Consider the following 23,511-nt stretch of genomic DNA (forward strand, 5'->3'; position numbering starts at 1 on the left):
ACACACACTCTCAAAATGAATAAAATCTTTTTTAAAAATCTTAATAAAAGCTTAACTGTAATGAAAACTACGTATTTCAAAATATTGGGTTGGCCTTTTTTTCCTGTTAGTATCTCTTCAAGGTATATCTGAGGAGTCTTGTAAGTATATTTTTGAATTTGAGTGGCAGTTGGAATTACCATTGAAATCTGAGTAACTTGGCCTTGTAATTTGATTTATTTTATTTTTTTTTATTTAAAGATTTTTTTTTTTTAATTTGACAGAAATCACAAGTAAGCAGAGAGGCAGGCAGAGAGAGAGGAGGAAGCAGGCTCCCTGCTGAGCAGAAAGCCCGATGTGGGGCTCGAACCCAGGACCCGGGATCATGACCTGAGCCGAAGGCAGCAGCTTAACCCACTGAGCCACCCAGGCGCCCCTGTAATTTGATTTTTTGACCTGGAAGCCCAGATACCATTTTCTGACACTCATGGTTTCCTAATGAAATAGTTGTAATTTTGCTTTTGACCCTTCAGGACTGGCTGTAGTTTATACTGTTGAGGGTATGGTTTTCTCCTGAGGATGTGCATCACAATCACTTGGAGACTAAAATTCAGATGCCTCCTCAGAATCTCTGAGGATAAGGCCCTTCTTCAGAAGTTCCTCAGGTGGTTCTAAGGTACACCTGGTTACTTCTTTCTCCAGCTATTTTAATGAATCCGATTTGACAAAAATACATGTGTTGCATTCACTGTTCTGTTTCTCATAGGTGTTTTTCAACCTAACGAATCCTTGTCTAAATGGATTTAAACTTGCAGAGGTCAGTGACATCAATTGTTGAATTCATTTTCTTTTGGTGTCAATAGTATGATAGAGTCTAAATTGAAAGTTAAATTAGAGAGCAAGTAGTATAATTTAATATTCTTCATTTTTTTTAAAAAGATTTTTTTATTTATTTATTTGACAGAGAGAAATCACAAGTAGGCAGAGAGGCAGGCAGAGAGAGAGGAGGAAGCAGGCTCCCTGCTGAGCAGAAAGCCCGATGCGGGGCTCGAACCCAGGACCTGGGATCATGACCTGAGCCGAAGGCAGCGGCTTAACCCACTGAGCCACCCAGGCGCCCCTAATATTCTTCATTTTTATATTTATTTGGCATCATGGAATCCCAGAGAATCTGGAAATAATGGATTTGATAAAGTAAAACACAACTTACAGGAAATGACGTTTTTAGAAGGAATAGTTTATATTTGGAACCATTTTGTTTTGTCAGTGTTCTTATCAGGTTATATGTAAAATTATCATAAAATAGATCTTTGCCTTTTGTTTTCATTTTACTGTGTTTTGACACTGAAGTAAATTTACAAGAAGAGAAATGACCCACAATCTCTAAAATCATACTGGCTAGTTTTTATTTTATTTTATTTATTTATTTGACAGAGAGAGCACAAGCAGGCAGAGTAGCAGGCAGAGGGAGAGGGAGAAGCAGGCTCCCCGCTGAGTAAGGAGCCTGACACAGGGCCCGACCCCAGGACCCTGGGATCATTACCTGAGCGAAAGGCAGTTGCTTAACCAACTGAGCCACCCAGGTGCCCTCATAAGAAATGTTTGGGGTGTCTGGGTGGCTGAGTCGGTTAAGCATCTGCCTTCACCTGGGGTCATGATCTCAGGGTCCTGGCATTAAGCCCCACATTGGTTCCTGATCAGCAGGGAGCCTGCTTCTCCCTCTCCTACTCCCCCCTGCTTGTGTTTCCTCTCTCGCTGTCTCTCTCTCAAAAAATAAATAAAATGCTAAAATGGCTCATGCCTTAAGTCAAAGAAGAGGAGGAAACTTTATTTTTTAATCAATGAAGCAGTATTTGAGCACCCGTCAACAAGTAAACACTGCTGGGATGACAGTTATATCTAACATGCTTGATGGGTGTGCCATGGGATTGTGTGGATGCACGCTGATTAATGTCTGTGTAAAGGGAGAGCCAAGAAATGATGAGGTAGGCAGGCCAAGAAACAAGGAGAAAAAAATAGGAAAAGAGAGGAAAGATCAGTAGTAATGAGATGGTGCTTATAAATTGTAATAGTAGTGAATATCAGAAACTTCGTGGAGAGAGTGGTGAAAACAGAGTGGGTAGGGTGAGTTCTTTGTTACCTGTTTCGCATGTTAGTAGCCCTTGTTGAGGGTCTCTTTCTTGTTGTAGGTTGGAAGCAGTTTTGTGTGTGTGTGTGTGTGTGTGTGTGTGTGTGTGTGTGTGTGTGTGTGTGTTTTAAGATTTTATTTTATTTGACAGAGAGAGACAAAGTGAGAGAGGGAACACAGCAGAGGGAGTGGGAGAGAGAGAAGCAGGCTCCCCGCAGAGCAGTGAGCCTGACACGGGGCTTGATCCCAGGACCCTGAGATCACGACCCTGCCCAACGACTGAGCCACGCAGGTGCCCCGGAAGCAGTTTTTTTATATTTGATAACCCTTGAAGGCATTAATTTGCCTGGAGGTTATCCAGGGAGTAGCCTTTTAAGCGCTATGAGGCGTGAAGAGTATTCCGGTAGAGTTTATTGAAATGCTAAGACTATAATAATAAAGGCTGCTATATTATTATATAGAACTGAAGGTATGGGGTATATTAGGGTTCTCCAGAGAAACAGAACCAATAGAATGTAATGTATATATTTTTAGAAAGTACAGTCTCTCTCTCTGTCACTTAGGGGTGCGTGGGTTAGATTTTAAGTAATTGATTCACATCATTGTAAAGTTGGCAAGTCCAGAATTTACAGGGTAGGCTGCCTGGATGGAGATCCAGGGAAGAGTTGAGTTGCAGTTGGAGTCCAAAGGCATGCGGCTGTCAAAGATTCCCTCTTCCTCAGGGTTTGTGTAAGTCTTTTCTTTCATGTCCGTCAGTTGATTGCCTGAAACCCATCTACATTTTGGGGTATGGGGCTGGGGGTAATCTGCTTTACTCACTGTCAACTGAGTTAAATGTTAACCTCATCTAAAAAATATCTTCATAGCAACATCTAAACAAGTGTTTGACAAAATATCTGGCTACTGTGTCCTAGCTTGGTTGACACATGAATTAACCATCACTGGAGGTATAATAGAAACCATCTCATAGCATGGTTCCAGTGATAGGCAGAAGACAAAGCAAAAAAGATTGATTCTAAAAGAAAAAGTAGACATCTAGATATTTCTATTGTGTTACTTGGAATCTTATGTCTGTTCAGTTTCAAAGCCCAAAAACTTTCTGCTTTGTTTCTTCAGATTCATAATCTAGCTAAGGAGCATCTATTTACAACACTTGCCTTTATTTATTTATTTTTAAAATATTTTATTTATTTATTTGACAGAGATCACAAGCAGACAGAGAGTCAGAGAGAGAGGAGGAAGCAGACTCCCCACTGAGCAGAGAGCCCGACACAGGGCTCGATCCTATGACCCTGGGATCATGACCTGAGCCAAACGCAGAGGCTTTAACCCACTGAGCCACCCAGGCACCCCACAACACTTGCCTTTAATATTAGAGTTATTAGACTTGAGATTGGTTAAGAATAGTTCTCTGAAAAAATGATATCTTAATCCTTGGCCCAAAGTTCATTGAAAAATGCAAAAATATTTTTATATGTACCCAAATATTGATTTGATGAGTGACTTAAATCTTGCAAAATGAGATGTTGGCTATAACTAATAGGAAGTGAGGAAATGGTGTAGCTGTTGGAAGAATTTTACTTTTTCAGGGAACTGTGCCTGAGCTTAGTCTGTCTCTCAATGATGGATCAATCTAGTCTTTTTTGGTCTTGTTACTGCCTACCAACAGCAAGTCCCAGTGAGTCATGGACCTCCAAGCTGGAGGAGAGTAAGAGCAAGTATACATTAAAGCCTGGGTATTTGATTAAAAACTTAAAGTGATCTAACATTTTCAAATTGTGGGCATGGGAGAAAACATTTCTCATACTTAATCATTCACACAGAACACAAGATACTGCAAAGGAAAATTAATAGTTTGGGTAATTTGCTATCTTTATTTTTATTAGAAAGTGACTTCAGAACTCTAGAAACTTCTATCTGTAGATGGAAAATTGAGGAAATCATAAAGATTGAATTCAGGAAATGAAGTTACTGTGAGGTAGTACTTTGTTGTCCTAGGTAATCTCAAGGATTTAAACTGTATACGGGGGTATTTTTCAGAATATTCAGTTCATTGACTTCATAGGTAACTTTACGTATTTTTTTTTTTATTTGACTGCATTGCAGCATAGCATTAATGATGCAGTTTTAAATATTTTTACCTAGATTAATACTCAGAGTCAAATATGAGAGCTCAGAGAAACCTATAGCCTGCTATTAGGTCTGATGTCATGTTAAGGAACATCATCTAAATAAAGTGATCAAGAATTTGCAGGAACACTCAAAATACCCACCACTAATTTCTTTTTCTTTTTTAAAAGATTTTATTTATTTATTTGACAGAGAGAACAAGTAGGCAAAGCTGCAGGTAGAGGGAGAGGGAGAAGCAGTCTCAAGCAGTCTCTCCACCCATCAGGGAGCCTCACACAGGGCTCCATCCCAGGAGGATCATGATCTGAGCTGAAGGCAGCTGCTTAACCGACTGAGCCACCCACACACTCCTGCCCACCACTAATTATTTAAAGGAGAGATGTTCCATACGATGGGGACTCTGTAAATCAAAAATTGTGTGTGTGTGTGTGTGTGTTTTAAGATTTTCTTCATTTGATGGGGGAGTGTGCGTATGAGCTGGGGGGAGGGGAAGAGGGAAGAAGAAGCACACTCCTTGCTGATGTGGGGCTCCATTCCAGGACCCTGAGATCATGACCTGAGCCAAAGGCAGATGCTTAATCAATTGAGCCACCCAGTTGCCCCACATATGTATGCTCTGATAGGTTAGTTGTACAAAGATGAGAATGATTTGGATGGTGCAGACAATTAAAAGAAAGCAAGGGGGAAAGATGATGGCACAAGTGGAAAAAACATTTCCGGGGGTAAGACCATGTTTTGGGAGATGATTGCTTCTGTTTTCATTTCTCAAAATTTATAGAATATCAGTCATGTGACACTACCTAGTTCATACACATTCTTTGTTATGCCTTATGAAAAAAGTATCAAAAATCGGGGCGCCTGGGTGGCTTAGTGGGTTAAGCCTCTGCCTTCAGCTCGGGTCATGGTCTCAGGGTCCTGGGATCGAGCCCCGTGTCAGGCTCTCTGCTCAGCGGGAAGCCTGCTTCCCCCCATTCTCTGCTTGCCTCTCTGCCCACTTGTGATCTTTGTCAAATTAAAAAAAAAAATGTCAAAAATTAAGTGAACAAGAGCATTGGTAAGAAATCATGTCCAAGGTTCACTGCAGGTGTTCATTGTATGTAAGCTGAGATTTTTAAAATACATTTAAAGGGCGCCTGGTAAGCCTCTGCCTTCGGCTCAGGTCATGATCTCAGGGTCATGGGATCGAGCCCCACATTGGGCTTTCTGCTCAGCAGGGAGCCTGCTTCCACCCGGCCCTCCACAGCCTGCCTCTTAGGCCTCCTGTGATCTCTGTCAAATAAATAAATAAAATCTTAAGAATATATACATTTAAAGTTCAAAACTGATGGCAGAGGTAACATGTATGGTATTACAGAATTTGTTTATATTATTATCCTGGTTAATCCTCACAAAATCCTGAGGTATATTTCACATTTAAGTCCATTTCATAGTTGAGAGAAGCTTAGAACTTTATTAGTATTTATATAATATAAATATGGTAATTTGATTATCTAAAAACAGTTAATAAGTAAGAACATTATGACATGTAACATGAATAGGTAGTCTTATGTCTCTTTTTTTATTGGATGCTGGTTGTCTGTGTTCTTTAAAAAACCTTGGTCTGATTTTTTTTTTTTTTTAAAGATTTATTTATTTATTTGACAAGACAGAGATCACAAGTAGGCAGAGAGGCAGGCAGAGAGAGAGGGGGAAGCAGGCACCCTGCCCAGCCAGAGAGCTCAATGTGGGGCTCCATCCCAGGACCCTGGGACCATGACCTGAGCTGAGGGCAGAGCTGAGCCACCCAGGCGCCCTGGTCTGATTCTTTTTTAAGAGAAAGCCAGCAGGGAAGGGCAGAGGGAGATGAAGAATCTTAAGCAGGCTTCACACTCCACACCCACCTTGAGCCCTGAGCCCTCTTTGGGTTCTGTCTCACAATCCTGAGATTATGACCTGAGCCAAAATCAAGAGTTGGAGGCATAAACTGAGGGAGCCACCCAGGCACCCCTTGATCTGATTCTTTTGAAACAAAATGTATGGCCAGCATAACTAAGAAAGTAGCTTTTAGTTGTTTAAGTCAGTTTAAGATCTTAATGCATTAAATTATACACAAGTATTTTTTCATCCTTTTTTACCACCTTGTGAAAAGAATAAAGGTTAGGGGCACCTGAGGGGCTCAGCCAGTTGTGTCTGCCATTGGCTCAGGTCTTCATCCCAGAATCCTGACTCCTTAGTGGGGAGTCTGCTTCTCACCTTTCTCTCTGCCCCTCCCCCCAGTTGTGCTCTTGCTCTCTCACTCTCTCAGATAAATAAATAAAAATCTTTTTTAAAAAGATCAGCTTTATTTTTCTTTATTGAATTATTATGTATAAAATCTGTGTAAGGATAATAGGTAAAATAGTTGGAAGCACCAGGAGGGGTATATCTGTAATATGAATAGTCATGCAGATTAATAAAATAGCTTACATCCTGTTAGTGACTTCGAGAAAAATTCTGTTTTTTGCAACTGTGCTAAAAATGTTATCATTTGCAAAGTACCATGAAACATGCAGTTAATGGGGAAACAACAGGTTTTAACTTCTGAAAATTAGTGTGCAAAGGTACTCCGTAAATCTTGATTAGCCTTAGTTTTTGCCTTGCCTCATTGCTATATCTGGAAGATATTGGATTAGGATTGTGAGCTATAATATATGTGCTCTTTAAGCAAGGTAGATAATCTGCTGATCCTCTTTTTTTTGGTAAGATTTTATTTATTTGAGAGAGGAGGTGAAAGAGAGAATGGGGAAGAGGGGCAGAGAGAGAAGCAGACTCCCTGCTGAGCAGGGAGCCCAATGCAGAGCTCCATCCCAAAGCCCTGGGATCATGACTGGAGCCAAAGGCAGACGCTTAACAACTGAGCCACCCAGGCATCCCTCTGCTGACCCTATTATTATTATTATTATTATTATTATTATTATTATTATTATTATTGTTTTTTATTAACATACAATGTATTATTTATTTCAGGGGTACAGGTCTGTGATCATCAGTCTTTTTTTTTTTTTTTTAAAGATTTTATTTATTTATTTGACAGAGATCACAAGCAGACAGAGAGAGAGGAGGAAGCAGGCTCCCCGCCGAGCAGAGAGCCCGATGCGGGGCTCGATCCCAGGACCCCGGGACCATGACCTGAACCGAAGGCAGAGGCCTTAACCCACTGAGCCATCCAGGCGCCCCTGTGATCATCAGTCTTAACACAATTCACAGCACTCACCATAGCACATACCCTCCCCAATGTCCATCACCCAGCTACCCCATCCGTCCCATCCCCCTCCACTCCAGCAACCCTCGGTTTGTTTCCTGAGATAAGAGTCTTTTAGGGACGCCTGGGTGGCTCAGTTGGTTAAGCAGCTGCCTTCGGCTCAGGTCATGATCCCAGCGTCCTGGGATCGAGTCCCACATCAGGCTCCTTGTTCTGTGGGGAGCCTGCTTTTCCCTCTGCCTCTGCCTGCCACTCTGTCTGCCTGTGCTCGCTCTCTCTCTCTCTGACAAATAAAGTCTTAAAAAAAAAAAGAGTCTTTTATAGTTTGTCTCCCTCTCTGGTTTCATCTTGTTTCATTCTCCCCTCCCTTTCCCTATTATCCTCTGTCTTGTTTTGCAAATTCCTCAATATCAATGAGCTCATAATTGTCTTTCTCTGATTGACTTATTTCGCTTAGCGTCATACCCTCTAGTTCCATCCACGTCATTGCAAATGGCAAGATTTCTTTTTTTTTGTTGGCTACATAATATTTCATCGTGTATGTATACCACATCATCTTTATCCATTCATTGATGAACATCTAGGCTCTTTTCATAGTTTGGCTGTTGTGGACATTGCTGCTATAAACATTCAGGTGCATGTGCCCCTTTGGATCACTACATTTGTTATCTTTGGGGTAAATACCCAGTAGGACAATTGCTGGGTCGTAGGGTAGCTCTGTTTTCAACTTTTTTTTTTTAAGATTTTATTTATTTATTTGACAGAGATCACAAGCAGGCAGAGAGGCAGGCAGAGAGAGAGAGAGAGGAAGGGAAGCAGGCTCCCCGCTGAGCAGAGAGCCCCGATGTGGGGCTCCATCCCAGTACCCTGGGATCATGACCTGAGCCGAAGGCTTTAGGCTTTAACCCATTGAGCCACCCAGGCGCCCCTGTTTTCAACTTTTTGAGGAACCTCCTTACTCTTTTCCAGAGTGGCTACACCAACGTACATTCCCACCAACAGTGTAGGAGGGCTCCCCTTTCTCTGCAGCCTCATCAACATCTGTCATTTTCTGATTTGTTAATTTTAGCCATTCTGACTGGTGTGAGGTGGTATCTCATTGAGGTTTTGATTTGTATTTCCCTGATGCCAAGTAACGTTAAGTAGTTTTTCATGTGTCTTTTGGCCATTTGGATATCTTCTTTGCAGAAATGTCTGTTCATTGCTGACTATTTAAATAAAGCATTGTCAAGTGACCGTTTCATGAGAGCAGGAGTCATTGGTAATATCCAGTTACTATAGAATAGGTCTTTGGTGTCTCTCCTAAACTCTTAGGTCTGCATCTATTAACAAATCTGATTATTTCCATTTTATATTTGTTAATATCTGCTGTTACCATAAATTAGTTGTTTGTTTTCCCCCTTACCACACGTTCTTTATTTTCTGTATATTTCCTATTTCATAAACTCATGGTTAGCAGGAACCAATGTACAAAATAAATTATTAATGAAATATGTTATAAAGGTCGTTCAGTAAGTGTGAAACCTACAATAACACATGGAAACTGGAAATGAAAAGAATTAAATTAATAATTCACTCACCATCTAGTTTTGTAAGATTTTTTTAATGCTTTGTTATTTATATTTTCTTTTTTACTTTTCCCCTTTCTTTTTCTGTGGTGAGGTGCTTATCCAAGCAGTAAACGTTGTTTAGGAGAGCTGCTTAGGAGAGCTGCTGCATTTTTGTAGCAGATAAACAGATATAGTATTAGAATGTAGAATGGTTAAGAATTCTGCATTCCAAAGAATACTGAAGCTTCTGTTTCTAGTGCTTAGGCAACACAGATCTGATCTCTGAGAACGTCTGGATATTGACATGCAAATGAATAAATGAGACTCTTCTTTGAAATATGTTTGTAATATATACAAGTAGCTTAGGAGGGATTATTGCAGTGCTGCCAAAATAAATTTCAGAAATATTAAGTCTTCTCATTCATTATGTTGACTTTGGAAGAGTTTGTTAACCCCCCCGAAATGTGTATAGTATTTTGTTTATATGTGCTTCTTTGAGGGAAGAGATCTTGATTTTCATTATTTTTCAGAGGAATCCAGTGACCCCCCCAAAAAAGATTAAGAACTCCTTCACCAAGTGGTTTGAAAACATTGCCTGGTTTATTTGTAGTTGGTTATAAATATAGATTGTTCGTTGCAAAATATTCTAAACTATCTCTTTTGCTCTGTTGGAGAACCATTTATTTTTGTGCCATGTGATATTTTACAGTTTTATGTTAAAATATTAACCAACCTAAAAGGTAAATCTGAGAAATACTGTACATTATATTCTTAGATTTCTTAGCCCCAAGATTTTATTTTTAAGTAAACTTTACACTCAACATGGAGTTTGAACTCACAACCCCAAGATAAGAGCTACATTGGTCCACCAACTGAGCAAGCTAGGCGCCCCATTACACAAATATTTTTGACACATATCCCAGACATACCATTTTACTGATAAATTTTTTTTTAAATTTCTAAAAGTCTTAAAAATAACCACAGTATTGGGGCACCTGCGTGGTTCAGTTGGGTAAGTGCCTGACTCTTGATTTCAGCTCAGGTCATGATCTCAGGGTTGTGAGATACAGCCCCATGTCCATCTGGGCATGGAGCCTCTGTCCCCCACCCCACCCCCACCCCCACGCACATGCGCTTGCTTGCTCTCTAAAAATAAATAAATAAATAACCACAATACCATTATGATTTTTGAAAAATTCAGTTATTCTTTAATATCATCAGACCTCCATCCAGTGTTCATTTTCCCCAAATATTTGGTCATTGATTTATTTTGCAGTTTATTTTTCAAACAATTTTTTAAAATCCAGATCTAAATAAGGTCCATAAACTGCAGTTGTTGAATGTCACTTGTGTCTTTCAATCTGTAGGTTTCCCTTTCTGGCTCTTCTTCTTTTCCTTGAAATTTATTTGAAGAAACTGGGTCATTTATTTTATAAGGCTTTTCACAGTCTGGATATTGCTGGGTATATCCCCATGGTGTCTTTAACATACTCCTCTGCCCTTTGTACTTCTTGGAAATAGATAGTTGGAGCCAGAGACTTAAACAGATTCAAACTTGATTTTGTGGCAAGAATATTTTATAGATGGTGCAGTGTTACTCTGTCATGTCTGGTTGCCTTTGGTTGATTGGGGGTAAAAATGGTGATATTAAAAGTCTTTATTCCTTTCTTCATTTCTTCTGTGTCTTTGGTTGAAAAAAACATTTCAACATTTCCAACTATTTCTAAGATACTTATTTATGGTACTGTCTTTACTTCATCTTTCTGCACTTATCAGCCCATTTATATATGGTTTCTGCATGTTAAATCACATCCTTATCATTTTACTGAAGCCATTCTCATCAGGGTTATCAGTGCGCTCTACATGGAATGGAGCAGACCCATTTCAGACCTTGTTTTGCTTAGTAGTTGGGTAATTTTGGATACTGTTGATTGCTGCTGCTTCTTGAAATATTCCCTTTGCTTCTGTGATGTACTCTCTCCTGTTTGTACTTCAACTTCTTTAACTGCTTTCTCTCAACCTCAGTTGTAGACTTTTTTTTTTTTTTAAGGTGTTGGTTTGTTCTTCCTGGCTCTAGACCCTCTGCTTATCTAGCTCTGCTCATTCTCCATGGGTCCTCCATTCTCATGGCTTCAGTTAACACCATCTCTAAACTGATAAGTGCCAAACCATTTTTTGTTTTTTGATTTTTGGGGTTTTTTGATAGGTTGGTTCTCTTCAGAGCTGAGTTGTTTGTACTATTTCGTACTAAAAATCTCACAGGCCTTGGAATCAACATACCTGAAATGGAACGAATCATACTTTCCTCATCCCCTCACACATAGGAGTTTCCTATTCAACATAGTTTTAAGCCAGAAATCTTTGGAAGTTATCCTTGACTTCTTGCTTGACCTTTCTCACCTTGCTGCCTACATGTAGTCACCAATCATGTAAGACTTACCTGGTAAATAATTTAAATTCAACTAATTCTCTTCATTCACTGTTGCTATATGCTAGTGTGAATCCCCATCATCTGTTACCTTCATTATTGTGAGCCTCCTGTCTGGTCTTTTCCTTTTCTTTCTGGTCCATTTTTTGGTATATGAGTAAGAGTGATTTTTCTGAAAAACCTATCTAATGGATCCCCCTTGCCCCTAGGATAAATGTAAAGACCTGAGATTGTTTTATGATCTTCTTTCTTGAGTCATCGCCTCCTGTGTAATACTTGTCCTGCTTTTGCACTGATGGTTGTTTTTTGTTTGGTTGGTTGGGTTTTTTTAGATTTAATTTATTTGAGAGAGAGCAGGGGGAGGGGCAGAGGGGGGAGAATCTCAAGCAGACTCCACACCGAGCACAGAGCCTGATGGTGGGGCTTGATCTCATGACCTTGAGATGACCTAAGCCAAAATCAAGTCAGATGCTTAGTCAACTGAGCCACCCGGATGCCTCTTTTTGCACTGTTTTAACTGACTGTTTCAGTAGACTGTAAACTTCTCAAGCATAAAGACCAAGTATTTTCCTTCATTAGACCTGGTGCCTGGTACATAATAAGTGTTTTGTAAATGCTTGATGAATTAATAAATTCTGTAGGACACAGTTACATATTCAGTAATTTGTTTATGTCTTGGTTTTATTGTTATTAGATCATCCTACTATTTTTTTTTTAAAGATTTTATTCATTTATTTGACAGAGAGATGAGAGGCAGGCAGAGAGAGAGGAGGAAGCAGGCTCCCCGCCGAGCAGAGAGCCCGACGCGGGGCTCGATCCCAGGACTCTGAGATCACGACCCGAGCCGAAGGCAGCGGCCTAACCCACTGAGCCACCCAGGCGCCCCAATCATCCTACTATTCTAGTACTGCTATCACTCTTGTACACTGATTTAGTTTTTTAGCTAGAGGTAGTCTCTCCATAATTAAACTGGACGCTGTGGATTACCATTGTCCCAGATAATAAATAGAAGACAGTTCAGATAGTCACCGTCATCAGATAAGCCTTACCCTAATGTGACCTTTATCAGAGTGTAGGAGTCCCTAGATGCTTTTGCTTGGTGGCAGTTAAGACTTAGAAAAGTGAGGGGTGCCTGGGTGGCACAATCAGTTAAGCGCCTGACTCTTGGTTGCGGCTCAGGTCATGATCTTGGACCATGAGATCAAATCCCACGTTGGGCTCCACACTCAGTACAAGTCTGCTTGAGACTCTCTCCCTTCCCCTCTGCCCCACCTCCCACATTCACACATGCGTTCTCTCTCTCAAATGAATAAGTCTTAAAAAAATAAAGAAGACTTTGAAAAGTGAATCTTAAATAATAGAAGTTGTTAAATACCAAAGAGAGATGGTTTTCTGGGTTGTCCATTATGTTTGGTTCTCATTCCTCTTTTTATTACTGACATTTAGTCATATTTTTCTGAATTTAAAGAGATGTGGTGCTTTTCAGCTGTCATTTCGAGCCAGATGGTCTCTAGATTGGAAGAATCATTAAAGATCATAAAACAAATCCATTTGTATTTGCTAGAATTGCTAAACAGAAGGATCTTCATCAGAGTCGATAGCTACCATCAGGAACATCTGAGCACTTACTTTTTGACTTCTGGATCATATTTAAATCAAGAGTTTGCTCTCATTTTTTTTTTTCTTTTACTCTTTGACTGGCTTATTCACCACTGTGTCCCCTGTGCATACAACAGTGTGACTGGCATAGCACAAAAAGTGATTCAATAGTCTTTGTCTCTTCTATCCCTGATGTGTCTCTTAATAGGTGACCCCACAGGCCCTTCATTAGACGTTAATTTCATTTTATTTAGAGGATGATTTCCTGTTTCTTTCAAGTGTCCCTGCCCACAAAATTTTGTATGTACCAGTAGTCTGTATTTTAAGCAAGACTATCTCAGATATATTTTCTAAACACAGTGGAAATTCTATCTAGCTAGTTTTGTACAGTGTGGTAAGACAAACTAAACTTATTTTTTTGTAAAATAGGAGATTTGAAGAATAATTCTTTAAGAAATAGTTTTTTATTTTTATTTTTATTTTTTTAAAAGATTTATTTATTTATTTATTTGACAGACAGAGATCACAAGTAGACAGAGAGGCAGGCAGAGAGAGAGAAGCAGGCTCCCTGCTGAGCAGAGAGCCCGATGTGGGACTCGATCCCAGGACCCTGAGATCATGACCTGAGCCGAAGGCAGCGGCCCAACCCACTGAGCCACCCAGGTGCCCCAGTTTTTTATTTTTCTTCTACTTAAATTTACTCTGATTGACTGATGACAGTACTTTTAAGATGTTATACAGAAATTGATTTTACAGGGTTAAAATATAAAGAAAGGGCTCTGAAATACTGGATGATATTATCCAAAACGGGTTTAGAGGATTGGATTACTGTATGAACACATAGACTCTAGGGTAGCAAGTGCTTCTAAAGAACACAAAATAAATTCAAAGAACATGAAATTGTTTCTTGATTAAATGTATTGGTTAAGTGTTTGGTGAATAGTTTATCTGCATAATATCAACTATTCTGAGGTTGTTACTCACTTATATTCAGTCTTGAAGATTATATCATGGGCACCGGGGTGGCTCAGTCATTAAGCTTCTGCCTTCGGCTCAGTCATGATCCCAGTCCAGGTCCTGGGATCCAGCCCCACATCGGGATCCCTGTCCAGCAGGAAGCCTGCTTCTCCCTTTCCCACTCCTCCTGCTTGTGTTCCCTCTCTCACTGTCTGTCTCTCTGTCAAGTAAATGTATAAAATCTTAAAAAAAAAAAATTACTTCATTTATGGTTTTTCTGTGTTTCTTTATTTTAAAGATTTCAGTTATAAGTAATCTCTATACCCACCATTGGGCTTGAACCCACAACCCTGAGATCAAGAGTTGCACCCACCACCAACTGAACTAGCCAGGTGCCCTGCCTCCTTTTTTTACTTTGAGGGAGAGTTATAATCTAGAGAAATTATATGTTAGTATTTGAAATTTAATAAAATTGATACCAATATTTTCTGGCAGGTGACATGGTTGGGCATGGGTAAATTTAAAAATAGTACTGTTTTGTTTGGTTCAGTAAAACTATAAGGTAGTTTAAAAAATACTAATATTATTGCATTGATTATAACAGAAAACATATTAAATTCATGTTAGCATTAAGTAATCCTCCTCTTTGAAAGAGTATACTGCAAGTAATAGAAATTACCTTCTCTCTCTCTCTCTCCTCCCTTAGGTGGAATGAACCTTATTTGTTGACTATCTCCTGATTACTGGTTGGATTCACTTGTAAAAGAATCGTCTTCCCCTTTGTGGACGCCACTTAGTGGCATATTTAATTATCAATCCAGGGATCACAAAGCTTTTTGATTTCCCAAAGGAGGGACATACCACTATATCAAAGAAGCTTGATATTACAGCCAAAATGGTGCTGTCCCAGAGACAACGAGATGAACTGTAAGTTTCTCCGTTTTGTGTGGTTTTTAAAAAATCTTCTCATAAAAGACAAAGTAGTAAATTAAAATACAGCTTTGGGAGAGCTGTTCTTAGATTAAAACTATTACTGTAAGTGTTCAGATATTGTTTTGGGCAGTTTAGTCTGATTTTAAAACTGGATCTTTGAAATAGTGTTATATCCTTGTGACTTTATTGTATACAAATTTAAAGCAGAACAAATAAGTTAGTTGGGATAAGTTTTACTCTGAGCTTGTCTTAAATATATTACGTTCAGTAGGAAAATAGATCATTCAGAGTTCTTCTAAATTTTTTTGTGTAAAATGTGTGTATTAGAAAAATGAAGGCCTTTATGTTGTTATTGTTAATTCCTTTCCTTTGCCTTATTGTATTTTTTTATCTTTATCATCCAGGGGCTGATAGAGGATTTGAAATTTATGAGGTGGATAACGTAATAGTTAATGTAAATGCATTAATGACAGAGGCATAAAATGATTTGACCACTGATATTTTATAGTATCTTGTAGCATCCCATATATTATAGCATTCTGTTTTTGTAGGTAAGGAATACGAGGAATAATTTAGCTTCATGTTCTAGATTTTTAAATTTTCTGTGGCTTTTTACAAAACTATTTGGGAATAGTTTCAAATTTATAGGTAAGTTGTAAGATTGGTACAAAGAATACTTAATATACATTTTATGCACTTCACCTGTTTTGTAACATTTTTATACCACTTTGTACCATTTTCTTTATCATTTGTACTCTGTACCTGTATGTGTGTGTGTGTGTGTGTACCTGCAGTATTTTTTCCTGAACCATTTCAGAATAAGTTGCATATACAAAAGATCTTAAGGATATTCTTCTATAAAACCATAGGACAGTTGGCAGTTCAGCAAATTTAACATTGAATCTACTTTACATATTCCAATTTTTTCAGTTGACCTGATAATGTCCTTCATTGCAGGGTTCTTGGTTTGTTCGGTTTTTTTTCCTCTCTCTCTCTCCTTTCTAGTACACTGTCCATACAAGATTACGTAATGTATTTAGTTGTCATTTCTCTTTAGTCTTTGTTATAAATAAAATAATATATAATATAATATAATAATATATAATATAATAATATAATAAATAATATAAAATAAATAATAATAATAATATAAATATTATATATATATATAAAATATAATATAAATAATATAAAATAAAGATTTATTTCTTTATTTCAGAGAGGGAGAGAGAGAGAGAATCTCCAGCAGACTCCCCACTGAGCATGTTGCCCGATGGGGGCTTTACTTTTTTTTTTTTTTTTAAGATTTTATTTATTTATTTGACAGAGATCTCAAGTAGGCAGAGAGGCAGGCAGAGAGAGGGGGGGAAGGAGGCTCCCTGCTGAGTAGAGAGCCTGATGTGGGGCTCGATCCCATGACCCTGGGATCATGACCTGAGCCCAAGGCAGAGACTTAGCCCACTGAGCCACCCAGGTGCCCCGGGGGGTTTACTATTTTGGACAGAGAGAGCACAAGTGAGAGGGGAAGAGGGAGGAGGAAGAATTTAAAGCAGATTCTGTGCAGAGCCTGACATGGGGCTCCATCTCAGGACTCTGAGATCACAACCTGACCCAAAACCAAAAGTTGTATGTCAGCCTTGTACCACCCAGGCATGCCTAGGACAGTAATATTTTTGAGGAATAGTCGTTGGTTTGGGTTTTATTTAATAGTATCTTCCTCATTTTGTAGCTGTCAAATGTTTCTTCATGATTAGATTCAGATTATGTATTCTTGACCAGAATACTATGTAAGCAATTTGTATTCTTAGCAGGATATCATGTCTAGAGACACATAATGTTTATCTACCTCTCAGTGGTGATGCTAATTTTGATCCCTAAGTCAAGATGCCTGATTTCTCCACTGTCTAGTTACATTAATTTTCTTTTCAACACATAAAAAGACATTTTAGGACCATGCAAAACATTTTTTTTAAGGTGTATTTATTTATTTGAGAGAAATCAAGCAAGTGTGGTGGGTAGAGGGAGAATACCTCAAGCAGACTCTTCACTGAGCTCAGAGCCTGTTGTGGGGCTTAGTCCCACAACCCTGAGATCATGACGGGAGCTGAAATCAGGAGATAGCCACTTGGGGTGCCTGGGTGGCTCAGTGGGTTGGGCCTCTGCCTTCTGCTCAGGTCATGATCTCAGAGTCCTGGAATTGAGCCCCGCAGGGCGCTCTCTGCTCAGCAGGGAGCCTGCTTCCTCCCCCTCCCTCTGCCTGCCTACTTGTGATCTCTCTCTCTCTCTGAAATAAATAAATAAAATCTTAAAAAAAAAAAAAAGAGATAGCTGCTTAACTGACTGAGCCACCCAAGTGCCCCTATGCAAAACATTATTTCCATCAAATTTTCACACTAAGTTTAACATCCATTGATAATTCTTGCCTGAACCATTCTTTACTATAGTGGTTGCAGAGTGGTGATTTTCATACACAACCACTCAATCCATATTACTAGTTATCACTCAGCCTTTTGCTGTAATCAAGGGACTTTTCTGCATTTCTTCTTAGTTGTTTTTTTTCCATTATTGGTATGAACTCCTAAGTTCTCATATTTTCAATAGTTTTTATCATTCATTACTTTTCTTATACTTTTGGTGTTTGACTATTCCAGACTGGCCCATGGGAGCCTCTTCAGTTGGCTCTTACTTATGGCCTTATTTGTGGACACTTTCTTACTTTCTAGCATAACAAGGTGGTCCATGCTTATGTGTACCCATCCTGCCTTAATCCTAGAATCAGTCATTGCTGCAATAAGCCGTGGTGCCTTTTAGTGGGGAATGGCATTAGACATCAAGATATGGGTACTAAATGTATTTATTGCTGTGGGGTGTCTGCTTCTGGGCTCTTAAAGTAGACAGAAACAAGAAATGTGTACGTATAAACATTACAGATGCTCTGGTACATATGTATACTAAGGTTATCTCAGTCTTGGCATTATTGACATCTTGGGCTAAATAATTCTTTACTGTGGGATCTGTCCTATACACTGCCAGTTGTTTAGCAACATCCCTGGCCTCTACTCACTAGATACCACAATAAAAAATGTCTCCAGATATTGCTGGCTCTCCTTGGGATGGGGCATGTACAAAATCTCCCTGAGTTGAGGCCCACTAATACACATACACATTTACAGGTACTTATTTTATTTTATTTTTTTAAAGATTTTATTTATTTATTTGACAGAGAAAGATCACAAGTGGGCAGAGAGGCAGGTGGGGGGAGGGGGGGAAAAGCAGGCTCCCCGCTGAGCAGAGGTTCCCTGCTCCTTGGTGAGCCTGCTTCTCTCTCTGCCTCTACCTTTCTCTCTCTCTCTCATGAATAAATAAATAAAATCTTTAAAAAAAAAAAGATATTTGGGCACCTGGGTGGCTCAGTGGCTTAAGCCTCTGCCTTCAGCTCAGGTCAAGATCTCAGGGTCCTGGGATCAAGCCCCTTATCGGCCTCTCTGCTCAGTGGGGAGCCTGCTCCCCTGCCCCCCCCCCCCGCCTGCCTCTCTGCCTACTTGTGTTATCTCTCTCTCTTTTTCTTTCTCTCTCTCTCTCTCTCTGTCAAATAAATAAATAAATCTTTAAAAAAAAATCTTGGGAGTTTTTAGTAAGGAGATAAAATGATGTTTTTTGCTTTTTCTCCCATTTTTGAAAATAATATGAATATGTATTTACTGAGAGGAAGAAACAAATGTTTATGTACCTCTTACAAGTAAGATACATTTTGGCACTTAATCTTGCCTTTGCAACATTTTAGCATTTCTAGAATGTTGGATATTTAGTTTTTAAAATACTTAAAATATTTAAGCTTTAAAATAAAAAGTAAGCTTTAAGTAAGCTTTTAAAATACTTAAAATATTTAGCTTGTAAAATACTTTGAGGTGTTTTGGGGTTGAAATGCAATGAATTTTGACATACTGGACACCCATCATTTGAGCAGTACTACTAAGTATGATTCAGCTCAGCAAATGTATATTGCCTGCCTTCTTTGTTTTTACTTTGCTGTGGCATACAAATATTGAGTAATAACAAATTCATTTATGTGAATATGACTGATATCTTTATTTTACAGATAAATTGAGGATGGGAAAAATTAAGATGACCAATTTCATGACTAGTAATAGAGGCAGGACGAGTTTCCCAATTTTAAGTTCACTGTTCATTAAATTTATTACAATTCTATTACCAAAATTAATATAAAATTAATATAAAAATTAATATGGCAAAAGGAGAGCTAAGAGAAACCTATCCATGTCAACATTTAAAAATGTACTTCTGGGGCGCCTGGGTGGCTCAGTGGGTGAAAGCCGCTGCCTTCGGCTCAGGTCATGATCCCAGGGTCCTAGGATCGAGTCCCGCATCGGGCTCTCTGCTCAGCGGGGAGCCTGCTTCTCAGTCTCTCTCTGCCTGCCTCTCTGCCTACTTGTGATCTGTCTGTCAAATAAATAAAATCTTAAAAAAAAATAAAATAAAAATGTACTTCTAGAGGTGCCTGGGTCACTCAGTTAAGTGTCGACCTTTGCCTCAGATCATGATCTCAGGGTCCTGGGATTGAGACCCAGATTGGGTTCCCTGCTCAATGGGGAATCTGCTTCTCCCTCTCCCTCTGCCCCTCCCCTGCCTGTTCTCTTTCTCTCCCCCTCCCTCCCTTTCAAATAAATAAAATCTTCAAAATACAGTAAAAAATAAAAATGTACTTCTAAATGTTTTGGAGTTAAGAAAACAAAATGAAACTTAGGAAACGAAATAAATAATAATGAGGTTACTTAGGATAAAAACCAGTGTACATAAAGTTAGATTGTCTAATGAGTCTTTTAAAAATCCAAAGGTCGGGGGGCACCTGGGTGGCTCAGTCGTTAAGCATCTGCCTTCGGTCAGGTCATAATCCCAGGGTCCTGGGATCCAGCCCCACATCGGGCTCCCTGCCCTACGGGGAGCCTGCTTCTCCTTCTCCCACTCCCCTTGCCTGTGTTCCCTCTCTCACTGTGTCTCTCTCTGTCAAATAAATAAATAAAATCTTTAAAACAAAAAGAAAAACCAAAGGTTGGGGTCGGGGGTGGCGCCTGGGTGGCTCAGTGGGTTGAGCCTCTGCCTTCAACTCTGGTTATGATCTCAGGGTCCTGGGATCAAGCCCCGAATCCGGCTCTCTGCTCAGCAGGGAGCCTGCTTCCCCCTCTCCCTCTGCCTGCCTCTCTGTCTGCTTGTGATCTCTCTCTGTCAAATAAATAAATAAAATCTTAAAAAAAAAAACAAACAAAACCCAAAGGTCAGGTGGTACCTGGGTGGCTCAGTGGGTTAAAGCCTCTGCCTTTGGCTCAGGTCATGATCCCAGGGTCCTGGCATCGAGCCTCCCATCAGGTTCTCTGCTCCACAGGGAGCCTGTTTCCCCCCCTCTCTCTGCCTGCCTCTCTACCTACTTGTGATCTCTGTCTGTCAAATAAATAAATAAAATCTCTGAAATAAATAAATAAAAAAACAAAGGTCAGAAATGAGCTATACAGGGGCGCCTGGGTGGCTCAGTGGGTTAAGCCGCTGCCTTCGGCTCAGGTCATGATCCCAGGTCCTGGGTTCGAGCCCCGCATCGGGCTTTCTGCTCAGCAGGGAGCCTGCTTCCTCCTCTCTCTCTGCCTGCCTCTCTGCCTACTTGTGATTTCTCTCTGTCAAATAAATAAATAAAATCTTAAAAAAAAAAAAAAAGAAATGAGCTATACATTCAATTCAAGAATAAGAACAACAGGGGTGCCTAGGTGGCTCAGTTGGTTAAGTGACCAACTTTTGAGTTTGGCTCATGATCAGAGGTTTGTGAGATTGAACCCCCACTTCTTTGGGCTCTGCTTTCAGTGACCAGTCTGCTGGGAATTCTCTTTCTCCTTCTGCCCCTCCCCCCACTTGTGCTTGCTCTCTCTCTAAGACAAATAAATCTTTTTAAAAAAATAATAAGAACAATTAGGGGCGCCTGGGTGGCTCAGGGGGCGCCTGGGTGGCTCAGTGGGTTAAGCCGCTGCCTTCAGCTCAGGTCATGATCCCAGGTCCTGGGTTCGAGCCCCGAATCAGGCTTTCTGCTCAGCGGGGAGCCTGCTTCCTCCTCTCTCTCTGTCTGCCTCTCTGCCTACTTGTGATTTCTGTCAAATAAATAAATTTTAAAAAATCTTTAAAAAAAATAAGAACAATTAAATAAGCCCAAAGAAAACAAAGAGAAAGAATTTTTTAAAAAGCAGAAATTAATAAAATAGAAAATATAACCTGGTAAACTTGATTATTAGCAAAATTAAAAACTAGCTTTTAAGAAAGACCATTAAAAAAACTGATGAATAAAGAGAATAGACACAGATGAATAATACAGTAATGAGAAAGGAGACATAAAATGAACTAGAGGTGATTTTCAAAATTATGAAAATGTTCTAGCCTATTAAATTAGAAAATCTGAATAACCAGGTGATTTTCTAGGAATATATATGTGATAAAATTGGTTCAGAAAGTAAATAACTTGAATAGGTTACTATAGAGGAAATTTTTTATTTTATTTTACTTATTTGAGAGAGAGAATGAGAGAGTATGAGAGGAGAGAGGACAGTGGGAGAAACACTCTCTGTTGATCAGAGAGCCTCATGTGAGACTTGATCCCAGACTCCAGGATCATGATCTGAGCAGAAGGAAGTTGCTTAACCAACTGAGCCACCCAGGAGCCCCTGTAGAGGAAATTTTAAATATAGTTAGAGACATCAAGTCCAGATGGTTTCTAAGCCTAGACTCTTAATTCTGTTGAGTCTTTAAGGACCAGTAACTTTCCAGATTATATTGCGTTCCACAACATAGAAAAAGGGGGAAAACTTTTTTTTTTAAAGATTTTATTTTTTTATTTGACAGGGAGAAACAGAGTAAGAGAGGGAATACAAGCAGGGGGAGTGGGAGAGGAAGAAGCAGGCTTCCTGCTGAGCAGGGAGCCAGATGCAGGACCCTGGGGTCATGACCTGAGCTGAAGGCAGACGCCTAATGTCTGAGCCACCCAGGTACTCCAAAAGATGGAAAACTTAAGAGCTCATTTTCTGAGGCTAGAATAGCCCCTTTAGTAGCACTAGGCAAGGGGAAAAAAATAAACATTACAGGTTAATTTTTTACATGAACTCAGATAATAAAAGATACTAAATGACCATTGAATTTAGTAGCATATGAAAAAGTTCATATGGCCAAGTATGATATATCCCAAGAACACAAGTTTCCAACATTAAGATACTTATTAATGTAATTAATATATTAATAATAGAAAACTCATATCAGTCCTAAAGATACAGAAACTTTTTTTTAATTTTACTGTGTTGTGTTAGTCACCATACATCATTAATTTTTGGTGTAGTATTCCAAAATTCATTGTTGGGTTTTTTTTTTGTTTTTTTTTTTTTTTAAGATTTTATGGGGCGCCTGGGTGGCTCAGTGGGTTAAGCCACTGCCTTCGGCTCAGGTCATGATCTCAGAGTCCTGGGATCGAGCCCCGCGTCGGGCTCTCTGCTCAGCGGGGAGCCTGCTTCCTCCTCTCTCTCTGCCTGCCTCTCTGCCTGCTTGTGATCTCTCTGTCAAATAAATAAATAAAATCTTTTAAAAAAAATTTTATTTATTCATTTGACGGACAGAGATCACAAGTAGGCAGAGAGGCAGGCAGAGAGTGGGGGGGGGGTCAGGCTCCCCGCTGAGGAGAGAGCCCAGTGCTGGGCTCCATGCCAGGACCCTGGGATCATGACCTAAGCCAAAGGCAGAGGCTTTAACCCACTGAGCCACCCAGGCGCCCCAGCCAAAATTCATTTTTTACATAGAACACCCAGTGCTCCATGCAATAACGTGTCCTCCTCAATAACCACCACCGGGCTCACCCAACCCCCAGAAATAATTTTAATACCCACTTTTAATTGTTAATTTTTTTTGGTTCTGTTTATGTAGGCTCCACATTGAGTGTGAAGCAGCCCTGAGATCAAGACTTGAGCTGAGATCAAGAGTCAGACTCTTAGGGCGCCTGGGTGGCTCCGTGGGTTAAGGCCTCTGCCTTCAGCTCAGGTCATGATCCCAGGGTCCTGGGATCGAGCCCCGCATCGGGGTCTCTGCTTGACGGGGAGCCTGCTTCCCTCTCTCTGCCTGCCTCTCTGCCTACTTTTGATCTCTCTCTCTCTGTCATATAAATAAATAAAATCTTAAAAAAAAAAAAAAGAGACTCTTAACAGACTGAGCTAAGTGCCCCAAGATTGTTAAAAATTTCTTAAAGGGCTGCTTGACTGGCTCAGTAGAGCAAGTGACTCTTGATTTCAGGGTTGTAAGCTCAGGCCCCACATTTCGTATAGAGATTACTTAAAATATTTTTAAAATACTGTTTTTTCTTGGAAAATGAGAAAGGGTATATTTTCTTAATTTGATTGAGGCACTCTGCCTGAAATTTACAACAAATGTTGGAGGTAGTAAGTACATTCCCAAGGAATAAAAACAGGTTCAGAGTTCCCATGTTTCTGCTGCCATTAGATTTTACATTCTAACCAATGCAGTAAGGCAATAGAAAGAACTAGATAGAACTATTGGA

The 23,511-nt window shown here is 39.6% G+C and overlaps 1 protein-coding gene across 1 annotated transcript in view; it reads left to right on the top strand.

The window, feature by feature from the left end:
• The window catches only part of PAFAH1B1 (platelet activating factor acetylhydrolase 1b regulatory subunit 1), a 98,615-nt gene that overhangs the window by 28,863 nt on the left and 46,241 nt on the right, over positions 1-23,511 (top strand). The window contains 1 exon segment of the mRNA XM_047706834.1: positions 14,698-14,918. Within this exon segment, the coding sequence (XP_047562790.1) occupies positions 14,887-14,918 (32 nt within the window). The 5' untranslated portion in view covers positions 14,698-14,886.

Source organism: Lutra lutra, chromosome 16 (genome assembly GCF_902655055.1).
Source record: "Lutra lutra chromosome 16, mLutLut1.2, whole genome shotgun sequence".
Lineage (NCBI taxonomy): Eukaryota > Metazoa > Chordata > Mammalia > Carnivora > Mustelidae > Lutra > Lutra lutra.